Source organism: Chenopodium album, chromosome 13, assembly GCF_948465745.1.
Source record: "Chenopodium album chromosome 13, dcCheAlbu1.1, whole genome shotgun sequence".
Classification (NCBI taxonomy): domain Eukaryota; kingdom Viridiplantae; phylum Streptophyta; class Magnoliopsida; order Caryophyllales; family Amaranthaceae; genus Chenopodium; species Chenopodium album.
In genome coordinates, this window is record NC_137846.1 from 26,041,572 (window position 1) to 26,053,640 (window position 12,069).

The 12,069-nt window shown below is 36.8% G+C and overlaps 1 protein-coding gene across 1 annotated transcript in view; it reads left to right on the top strand.

Annotated features, from left to right (window-relative positions):
- Nucleotides 1–2,287: 2,287 nt before the first annotated feature.
- LOC145574716 (peptidyl-prolyl cis-trans isomerase FKBP17-2, chloroplastic-like) overlaps nucleotides 2,288–12,069 on the top strand; it is a 29,545-nt gene continuing 19,763 nt past the window's right edge. The window contains exons 1-2 of the mRNA XM_081632563.1: nucleotides 2,288–2,721; nucleotides 9,913–10,002. Of these exons, the coding sequence (XP_081488689.1) occupies nucleotides 2,438–2,721; nucleotides 9,913–10,002 (374 nt within the window). The 5' untranslated portion in view covers nucleotides 2,288–2,437. The remainder of the gene's footprint in view (nucleotides 2,722–9,912; nucleotides 10,003–12,069) is intronic.

A 12,069-nucleotide genomic window follows, 5' to 3' on the forward strand; every position in this document is an offset into this window, starting at 1 on the left:
AAAGTCGTCGTCTCCTTACTTTCCTTGTCAATGTCGTCGCTCCTTGAAAAATGGTGAGGCCGGGTTTTTTGGTGGTTATGGTGCGTGGGGGTTTCAGATCTTGGTGGTGGTGCGTGAGAAGGTCGTTAAACGGTGGGTTTTTGGTGATTGTGAGTTGGGTAGGGTGGGTATACGGTGGTTAGGGTGCGTGGGGGTTTCGGATCTTGTGGTGGTGAGAGGGTGGGTATAGGGTGGCAAAGGTGTTTGTGCGTTCAAATTGTCCTGCTGCTGGTGGAGTATGTGGGTGTTGGCAGTGGTAGAGTGGTCATTCTGGGTGCTGGGGTGGACATTATGGTGGGTGGCTTGGTGGGAGCAGAGGTTCTGGATGTCGGTGGGTGGTTTAATCAAATCATCCCACTTTTTTTTACCCTTAATTACCTATCCTTACTTTTGTTAATCTACATTTGTCAAATTTTGTCTTGGAAATCGTGCAACATAGGTTTTTTGCAGATTTTATGAAATGGAGGTAGTAATTAATATATTTTTTTGGATGTATTAGATGTAATTGAAACCGATTACGGGAATATGTGAGAAGACAAATGAGCCGAAAGGTTCTACACCAAATTACAAGTTGCCACTTTAGATAAAAGATCAACATGGAGATAATTTATTGTATATAATTTATTTTTATAATAAATTGAATTTTACTTAAAGTTATTGGTTTCTTTCATATTATTGATAGGAAAAACAAATTGAAAACTACGTTATGGTTCAAGTATGTTGAACGATTGCTAATTTTTGTGAATGAAGACATTCAAGACCTCATTATGATTAATATAATACAATTTTCTATGATTAAGATCTTCTTAGAGGTAATTGTATTTTAATAAAAAAATTACTAAAGCGGCTAACGCGCTCATCCCATGTTCAGAAGTTTTTTCGGTTTGACGTTGTTAGTAGCGTTAATGAGGGAAAATATGTTAACAAATATTTTTAGGGGTATAAATGTCCACACACTATTTTTAAGAGTTTTAAAAAAAACAATTAACATTAATGAGGAAAATATGTAAATAAACATTTTAGGGACATAATCTCTAAACACTATTCACAAAGTATGGTCATACTTTTAAAAGGGGTAAATACATAACTAATCATTTTTAGGGGCATAATAGTCTCAACACTATTCATAAAAGTTTACTCATACTTTTAAAAAGATAGGGATGTATAGTTTTATAATGTAAAGTATACGATCTCAAATAGATACAAAGCATAAGGTTTTCTTTAAACAAAAGTTTTATATGTAGCTAGCCACACGGTGTGGCTGGGGTTTCTCTAGTTACTTGATTAAGGGTTAATCGAGTTACTCGGTCAGGGGTTACTTGAAGGGTTTGATAAGGTATTACTTGAGGGGTTCAGTCAAGGTTACTCGAGGGGTCATAAATTACTCGGTCAGGGGTTACCCGAGGGTTACTTAATTGGTCAGGGGTAACTTGAGTAATCCCTAACCGAGTAACTCGAGTAACCCCGACCACACAGTGTAGCTAGCCACACAATAAAATCCCCCTTCATTAAATGGATAATTGTTATTCATAACAAGCTAATTTTTATTTATCTTGGCGGGGATTACTTAAATACCTGATTTAAAATTTTGAGACCACATTAAGAAACGAATAGAGTATTTTAATAGGTTGATTAAACCAAAAGTACACATAAGGTAATATATGAGATATATGAATGGATAAGATTAATTAATTCTAATCTAAAAAGTAAAATAATGTGTAAAGGTCATAAACCTTTTTATATCTCTAATTTTTTTTTTTAATTCAATATTGAATTAAAATTGTGATATGTCTTACCATGATAAGATGGGTACATATTATTGTGAATGAATCAATAATAAATAATGTAAAAAATATCACTATTATGCGTTAAGCTAACTTTCTAGCTTTAGTTTTGATTTTGTGAGATTATATATTTCAACTCTCAAAACCGTGCAATTGCACGGGTACTATACTAGTGTTACACTAAATAAAAGCTACTCGAGATCGACTCAGTCAACGATCGACTCGGTCAAAACACGAGTTGAGCTACCCCAAAACTCGAACTCGACTCGCATCATAAGCACCCCTAACTAGTATTTTGTCTGAAATGTCTAGTATTATAATTATTACAAAACGAATGGAGTATTTAATTACTATGCCATGCCATCCTATTGTTTTGATTAAGACAGATAGACCCTATTGCGTTGCATATATGCATTGGTTGATAGCCATTATATATTTCTCCTTCCCTAATTGATAAGGTGGGTTCACAAGAAAGTGACCCATATGTGTGGTCATTTGGACACCCTTCTTATCATCTCATCAAAAATCATCTTCAATACAATAAAACATAAACAAATAAATAAAGAAAGAAAATCTTAAACATCATCAATACTTGTTCAATTTATCAATATAAAATGGCTTCCTCTTCCTTTGCATCACCACCATTTCTTTCCACCCCACTCTCACGAACACGCCAACTATCACCATGTTCAAAAACACCACCACCTCAACCACCAACCACTCCGCTTTCTCAAACACCTCAACTAAGCTCAAGTTCCTTAGAGAAGCCAATTACACCAAAAGTATTGGAAACTAATAATAATACCAGTATTAAGAATGATAATGTTAAGGGTTCAACCACTGCAGATTCAACTGATTGGATAGCTTCTTCCTTGACCCGGCGTTTCGGCCTCGGCGCAGGACTGATGAGTGACATTTATGTCACTCCTAGGATAGTGTTTATGCCTTGTTTTAGCTTGTCTTAGGGTGTTTTGTAGTTGTTTTGTTCAAATAATGCGTGCATACATGTCTCGATGTGATTTTAATGAAATCGCGTATATTGTTGTATGCTTGCCTTCATTGTGTGTTTGCACCGTTCCCTATACCTTATTGCTTCCCTTGGTGTTTGTGCTTAGGTATTTGAAGTCTTGGATTGCAAAGAAGAAGCCAAGGAAGCATGAGAGAAGAATCGAAGAAAGCAAGGTGCAAGGGCGCAAATAATGTGCGGGCGCGCAGCCCTGTGAGAACCCGCGCAAAATTGGCGAAATTGCAGAATCGAGGCAGAAAGTTTTGCGCGGCCTGTGCGCGACATGTGCGCGGGCGCACACCCACACCGTGCGGGCGCGCACACCTAAGAACTAGCCGCGCAACCCACAAATGCGCGGGCGCGCAGCTACTTTGCGCGGGCGCGCAGGCTGCTGCGAGGGAGCGCAGGCCGCTGCGAGGGCGCACAGACCGCTGCGAGGGCGCACGCGCGGGCGCACAGCTACCATGCGCGGGCGCACAGATCCTTGCGCGGGCGCACAGCGGGTCCAGTTCAGCGTTTTTGCGCGATTCTTTATATATTGCGGGGCTTGTTTTGTAAAAGAGAACTTCATTCTTTTAGATTTTTTTTCCCTAGTTTTGAGGAGAGATTCTCTCTCTAGGTTTAGCTTAGGATTAGAGTAGTTTAGAGAGAGAAAGTGAGGGTTTCACCATTGTTGAGCTTGGATTTTGAAGAAGAAGATTGATCATCTTGTTTGTAGACTTTCATCTTCAATCAATGAGAATCTCTAACTCTCTCTCCTCTATTTTATTTGCTTTATTTTTATTATTGTTTATGTTGTTGGTATTGCTTGTTAATCATGTTGATTCTTGATTATTTGTTGATTAATCTTGTTATTGTCATGATTAGTGAGTAATTTCCCCATTAAGGGGATGGTTGTGGTGTAGTTGGATCTTGAGAATGTTCTAGGTTTAGAGTTGATTTATTTGTGATTAAAGTCTTTATGTGTTTGATGTTCTTTAATCTTCTTGCAAGTGCACATTGTTAGTTGATTAAAGGTGAATCTTTGCTAACAAGAAACGGAAGTTGACTTAGTTAAGATTCATTACTATCGATAGTTCTTTGATTGCACCTTCTAATATATGGTTCTAGTGTGGAAACATAGAGGCTATGTTAGGAGAAGCCAATTGACCCCGGAAGGCGGCTAGATTGGACCCTTTATTTCGATATTTGAGCATGTTTAGTTCATAATTAATTCAACTTCTATACTTTTGTTTATGTTCAAGTGAATGCTATACCTAAACCATTTCCCTTAATGTTTAATTTCTTGTTTTAGCATTTTTAGACTTTAGTTTATTTATCTCCTATTCCGGACTAGCTTAATTGTCGATAACATTTGGTGGTGTTTAACCGTTCTCTGTGGTTCGACCCCTATGCTTGCCTTATACTCGTATTAGGTTTGTTTAGGTTGTATAAATTGTATTTGATCTAGGTGTAGTCGTTTGACGACGCGATTATTCCCTTGTCAAAATTGGCGCCGTTGCCGGGGAACGGCTTCCATTACCGTTGTGTTATCTTATTGAGACTAGTCCATTGTATATATTTTTCCTTTGATTTATTTTTTTTCTCTTTGTTTTGTTTTTGTTGATGAAAAATGGCACGTTTTTCTTTTCCTCAATATGATGGTGAGCCTTTTTATGTCTATTTCCATAGACTTGTAGAGTTTTTGAACTATAATAGTTGTAATCCTTGTGAAGCTTGTGAGATTTGTTATTGTGGCATGAATGAACAAACGAGATATGAAGTTGAAAGTAGGTTTAATGGTGAATTTCAAGCATTAACGGTTCATAATGCTTGGAGCTTTTTTGTACGGTTCGCTAAGGATGTACGCAATAGGGCATGTAATGTTGCTAATTTTGATTCTCAATGTGATAATAGTTTTATTGGTGGCATGAATCCCCATGATTTGTCTTGTGATCCTATATGTGAACCTAATACAAGTGATTTCAACTCTTTTTCTCCTATTGTTGATGATGAATCTCATTTGCTTGATTATGCCCCCTTTCCCCAATATGATGATGCTCATGTTTATAATGTGAATGATCCTCCCTCCTCATCTTCTTTTTCTTACATGGCTCCAAATGATTTCCCTTATGCTCCTAATGAATCCTTTTATGAGGGTAATTCTATGGAAAATTTGAAGGAAGAGAAGATAATGAAGATAATGGAGATGATGGAGAGGTATAACGAGATGAGGGAAGTTGAGAATAGGGAGAGGGAAGTTGAGAATAGGGAGGTGGAAGCTAGAATGAAGATGCTTGAGAGCCAAATTCTCCAATTAGCCAACTCTCAAGAAAATGCCCTTCCTTCTTCTTCTCTTCCCCATATGAGTGAGGATCCCATTAGAGAGCATTCAAGTGATGGTGAAGGAGTAGAGAATGAAGAGAGTGTTGATTTTGAAAATCCTAATTCTCTTTCCCATCTTGATAAGTCTCAAGTGTATGTTTGTGACCCTTCAATCTACGAGTATATAGACTCTTTTGAGGTAATGTCCCACATATTTTTCGAGAGTCATATGAGGACTTATAGATTATTGGATGATTTCATCGAGAACGCTTCTTGGGACTTAGATGAGTTTGAGATGAATCTACCTCCATTCATGCATGATTTTGGGACCTTGGGTTTTGAGATAGTTGAAGGAAAAGTTGTCTATTGTGGTGAAAAGGAGGATAAGGTTGATTCCCTTGGAGTTTTTGAGCTTGAGGGAGGTGTAGATCGTGAGTGCCCTTCGTTTGAGGACTCTATGATTGATTTTCATGCCCTCATTGGCGATGTGAGGCCTTGTGGTGAGGGAGTAGCTACCCCTTTTCCCGTTTCTCATACCCCTTTTTCTCTAAGGTTTGACCACATCCTTTCTTACCCTATTTCTCTCCCTTCCTATCTCAAAGAGCCTATTGGGGAGCCGCCCTCTATGGATGATTTTCATGTCCCTCCTTCCATCATTGTTGAGGATAAGAGGAATTTTGCAAAAAAAAAATTTTGTGATGAGGATTTGCCTTTTTCCTTTTCTTTCCATTCTTCTTTTCCTTCTTCTACTTCTTACTTTCTTGAGTTTCCTTTCGATCCTTCTTCTTCTTTCTTTTGGCATCTCCCTCTTCACTTACGTGCAATAATTTTGTTGCACGTCCTTATTCCGTCATTTGCCTATTTACACCCCCATGAAATGTGTAGTAGTGCATTTGACAAGCTCTTGCGTGCGTTGAATTATTATTTCCTAGAGCGGTCTCGCTTAGACGTTAAACAAGCCTTTGCGGGAAGTAACCCGTGTTTTATTGCTTTCATTTTCTTTTGTTTTTAGATTAGATTTTCTCTCATGGACGTGTTTGTGTTCCTTGCTAGGTACACAACTTGATATACTCTTGCGCATTGGTGATGATCAAGAATCAAGGAAATGTGCCTCAACTTACCTATCATGTGGAATTCAAGCCTTATTTGTAGAGATTGTGGCTCATATGAGGTTATTTCGGGTTTTTTGTGTGATTTTGCATTTATCCCATATCCGGTAATATCCTTCTTTTCCCTCTCTCTCTCTCTTACTTATTGTGACTTGAAGATCATGTGTTGGTAATGTTGGATTAATTTTTCCTTGTTTTCCCCTCCTTGGTTTCATCGTTTATGATTTGAGAGCTTGGTTTCATTCAAGCTTGGGGGAGGGTATTCTATCATGTTTGGTGGGATGTTGATTCATACATGTCATGCACTTGAGTATATGCATTTCCATGTTTTTCATGCTTTTGGAAAATCCAAAAAGATTTTTGTTTACTTCAAGGCAAGTTTAGCAAAATGTGTTTTGTTTGTACTTATTTTGGACATTATATCTTTTGGATTTGTTTACTCTTGAATGCCTTTATTCCTAAGTGGTTAATGTGTGCACGGTTTGAGAGTGTCATTGGTTGACTCTAGGATATTACATGCTAAGGTAGCCGGGTTAAGAACTTTTAGGGCGCCATGAAGCCCTAGTTCGCGGGTATGTGGTAAGATGGTGTTGCTCTCTATAGTGGATTTGGCACCCTTGGTTGGTATTTGCTTAGTTATAATCCCGTGTGAGGTAACATTGTTCTAGCCTTCATCACTTTGTTGTGTGGCGCATTTGGATCCTTAGCTATGCATGTCTTGATCCTTGTTTTGACTTATAGTTCCCAAGATCGTGACCGAAGCACTCTAGGGGAGGAAAAGGGCATTTCTTTCTCATTTTTCTTTATCTTCTTTTTATTTTGTTACAAATTTGATTTTCTATTTTGCATAAACCTACTTGCTAACCAATTTGAGCCTTATGTTTCCCGCTCTTGTTTAAACCACATTACAAACCTAATGGCCTATGTTTACCAACCTTTTAGTTAGTGAAGCATTGGCATGTGAGGTTTGAGTTTTGAGTTGTTGATCATAGACAAGATGCATTTTGAGATTTGGTTAGAGTTGAGCTTGTAAAGTAATATGCAAATTTATGGAAATCAAATGAAGTTTCAAGAAAAAGCCGTCCAAAGTTAAAAAGGCAAGGACATTGAATAAAGTTAAAAAAAAAAAAAACAAAAACAACAAAAATATTTTAGTTGGTTTCATTTTCTTCCTTAGTTTAAGCATTGAGGACAATGCTTTGTTCAAGCTTGGGGGGAATTTTGTGTGTTAGTGTTGAATAAGCTTTGGGGAATGGCATTAGTGGTATTTTTGCTTGATATTTAGTGAATTCTTGAGTTATTTTTGAGTGTCGGCCGCACTTTTTGCTTCACTTAGGAAATTTCACCAAATTTTAAATTTTTACCTCGCCTTAACCCTTAGCCTTACGTTACAACCAATAAAAAGACCCTTAGACTCTAGTGGGTTAGGTCAAAAGAACGGTGGAGGGAGATAGACCTCAAACCTATGGAAAGAGTATGCATAGTTGAGACGTCGGGATTACCTTCTCAAAGTTTTTCATTTCTTTATCTTTTTCCGGTTCCTTCGTGGAATCTTGAGAAGCTAGCTTAAGGGTTGATTTGAAGCTAGTAGAGAGAACGTGGCCCGATTGGTTGGGGCTAGGGTGGATTGAGTCCTAAGTAGTTCTCTATGCTTAGCATATGTTATGTTTCAATCAACCATTGACATCTTGGAACGTGCATACATTTGTCCATTTAGAAAGGTTTGCATTCATTAGTACTTGTCCTTATCTCTTGTCCGTATATGAGCTTGTGTTTTGCTTTTTCTTTTCGTGTTTCTTTTTCTTTACCTTTGGTTTTTGTTGCCTTGCCTTGGTTTTTGTCAAGAGTTGTGGGTTAAGCTCTTGGGAAACCCTCACGAGACCTCACTCGTCCTCATAGGCGACTTTGGGGTTTTAAGGGCTTGTTGTAGCTAAAAACAACCGTGATTCCTACGACAGTGAGTTAGTGTACATTCTTTCTCCTTGTTTCTATTTTGTTTCTTTTGCTTTCAATAATTTCCTCTTGTTCTCTTTTGCTCTAGCTTTGCTCGAGGACGAGCAAAGGTTTAGCTTGGGGGAATTTGATGAGTGACATTTATGTCACTCCTAGGATAGTGTTTATGCCTTGTTTTAGCTTGTCTTAGGGTGTTTTGTAGTTGTTTTGTTCAAATAATGCGTGCATACATGTCTCGATGTGATTTTAATGAAATCGCGTATATTGTTGTATGCTTGCCTTCATTGTGTGTTTGCACCGTTCCCTATACCTTATTGCTTCCCTTGGTGTTTGTGCTTAGGTATTTGAAGTCTTGGATTGCAAAGAAGAAGCCAAGGAAGCATGAGAGAAGAATCGAAGAAAGCAAGGTGCAAGGGCGCAAATAATGTGCGGGCGCGCAGCCCTGTGAGAACCCGCGCAAAATTGGCGAAATTGCAGAATCGAGGCAGAAAGTTTTGCGCGGCCTGTGCGCGACATGTGCGCGGGCGCACACCCACACCGTGCGGGCGCGCACACCTAAGAACTAGCCGCGCAACCCACAAATGCGCGGGCGCGCAGCTACTTTGCGCGGGCGCGCAGGCTGCTGCGAGGGAGCGCAGGCCGCTGCGAGGGCGCACAGACCGCTGCGAGGGCGCACGCGCGGGCGCACAGCTACCATGCGCGGGCGCACAGATCCTTGCGCGGGCGCACAGCGGGTCCAGTTCAGCGTTTTTGCGCGATTCTTTATATATTGCGGGGCTTGTTTTGTAAAAGAGAACTTCATTCTTTTAGATTTTTTTTCCCTAGTTTTGAGGAGAGATTCTCTCTCTAGGTTTAGCTTAGGATTAGAGTAGTTTAGAGAGAGAAAGTGAGGGTTTCACCATTGTTGAGCTTGGATTTTGAAGAAGAAGATTGATCATCTTGTTTGTAGACTTTCATCTTCAATCAATGAGAATCTCTAACTCTCTCTCCTCTATTTTATTTGCTTTATTTTTATTATTGTTTATGTTGTTGGTATTGCTTGTTAATCATGTTGATTCTTGATTATTTGTTGATTAATCTTGTTATTGTCATGATTAGTGAGTAATTTCCCCATTAAGGGGATGGTTGTGGTGTAGTTGGATCTTGAGAATGTTCTAGGTTTAGAGTTGATTTATTTGTGATTAAAGTCTTTATGTGTTTGATGTTCTTTAATCTTCTTGCAAGTGCACATTGTTAGTTGATTAAAGGTGAATCTTTGCTAACAAGAAACGGAAGTTGACTTAGTTAAGATTCATTACTATCGATAGTTCTTTGATTGCACCTTCTAATATATGGTTCTAGTGTGGAAACATAGAGGCTATGTTAGGAGAAGCCAATTGACCCCGGAAGGCGGCTAGATTGGACCCTTTATTTCGATATTTGAGCATGTTTAGTTCATAATTAATTCAACTTCTATACTTTTGTTTATGTTCAAGTGAATGCTATACCTAAACCATTTCCCTTAATGTTTAATTTCTTGTTTTAGCATTTTTAGACTTTAGTTTATTTATCTCCTATTCCGGACTAGCTTAATTGTCGATAACATTTGGTGGTGTTTAACCGTTCTCTGTGGTTCGACCCCTATGCTTGCCTTATACTCGTATTAGGTTTGTTTAGGTTGTATAAATTGTATTTGATCTAGGTGTAGTCGTTTGACGACGCGATTATTCCCTTGTCAAGGACTTGCTTGGGTTGGCTTTCTTGCTGTTGGGGTTATTTCTGAGCAAGTTAAGACTCGTCTTGAAGTTTCTCAAGAGCAAGCTAACACTGGCAAGTTATGCTTTTTTTTTTCTTTTGCTATTTTCAATTACACTTACAAGTTTATCTTTATAATACACTAGCTACTTCTCGGTGAAAATGCGAGATTGATGACCACTTAATTAAATTCCTAAAAACAATCCTAATTTTTTTATTTGCTCTTTAAGAATTTGAATTGAAGTATGCATTGTGTACATTTCGACCTGTCAATTCGTGCATTTAGTCCTCATATTTCGCTCATACTTTTGAGTCATGTCTGTAACTACTCTGTAAGTATGTTCTTAAGAGTTCCCTCTTTTTCTCAAGTTGGGAGCTATTGGCTGTAAACTCTTATAATTACTCCGTGATGGCGTAATATATAAGTTCCTCTGTTTTAGGTTAAAAAAAAAAAAAAAAAAAAAAGAAAAAAGAAAAAAAAGATCGGTCAATTCCTAATCCAACCCCATTCCAAACTCGAGTTACTTGAGAGAGAGCAAGAACCTGACTTGTCCCGACCCAAAATCAACCTGATTTGACCCACTAATTATATTTTATAATGACCCAAAATCTTACCTGAACCTTCTGTTTTATGTTTAAAAATTAAAAAAAAAAAAAAAGATCGGTCAATTCCTAATCCGACCCCATTCCAAACTCGAGTTATTTGAGAGAGAGCAAGAAGCTGACTTGTCCCGACCCAAAATCAACCTAATTTGACCCACTAATTATATTTTATAATGATCCAAAATCTTACCCGAACTTGACGCGTTGACTAGAATTAATAGGCATACGTGCATTTGATCAGATAATACGGAGTATTTTTATTTGATATTGATGCTTAGTGAGTAAAGTATTCAAATCCAAAAACTATGCAAAAATAGTGTAGGTATCTCCTCTATATCACTTCTTTGTGCTTAGCATTTACTAATTGAATTTTGAATCATGCTTATCGTTTACGAATTGAATTTTTAATCGATTATACTAGTATGACACAATAGCTTTTTTTTTTCTTTTTTTTTTTTTGTTCCACCCGATTCACTCTTTGAGTTAATCCGAATTCGAGGATCAATTCTGGATGATTAAGTTCCACTCCCCTTCCAATTATTGTTGTGTGGGATCAAACATGAGTCTTCCCTACCAAGTGTAGTCACAATCACCACTACACCAACAACCAATTGGTATGACAAATTAGATATGAGTACATGATAAGTCGTGATGGCTATCTTTAACATAAATTTAACTAAATGACCGTGTATAAAAATGATTTTACTGAAATAAAAATAAGTTTTGATCAGTAAATATTAGTAATTTAAAAGAACAAATATAATAGAAAATATGATAAAATAATTTTAGTTCATTAAAAATAAGTTTAGTCTTATATATATATATATATATATATATATATATATATATATATATATATATATATATATATATATATATATATATATATATATATATATATATATATATATATATATATATACGGGGTTGTTCCGCTAAAAACAACAAATGTCAACCATTGATTATTAGTACAAAAGATCAGACGGTTCAAAAGCCCTAAAATCTTTCCAACATTACATATAATCACTTCAATCTTTTAAAGGTCACTACATACTAAATTAAGGTAACTTTATCTAAATTGACGACATTTACATAGAGTCACTATATATAAAAATAACGTAACTATATCAATTTTGACGATATTTACACAAAGGTCATAATATACAAAAATGAGGTAATTATATCAATCTTAACAACATTTACATAAAGGTCACTATATCAAATTTTGACAACATTTACAAAAATGAGGTAACTATATCAAATTTTGACAACATTTACAAAAATGAGGTAACTATATCAAATTTTGACAACATTTTCATGATGCTAAGGTCATTATATACAATAATGTTTTCAGCGGAACCCCTATCAAATGTTCTTTAGCATCACAATAATGCCAAGGTCACTATACTTAAAAATTAGGTAACCATATCAATTTTGATAACATATATATATATAAGTCACTATACTTAAAAATAAGGTCACTATATATAAAAATAAGGTACTTTTAACAATTTTGACAACAATTTACAAAAAGGTC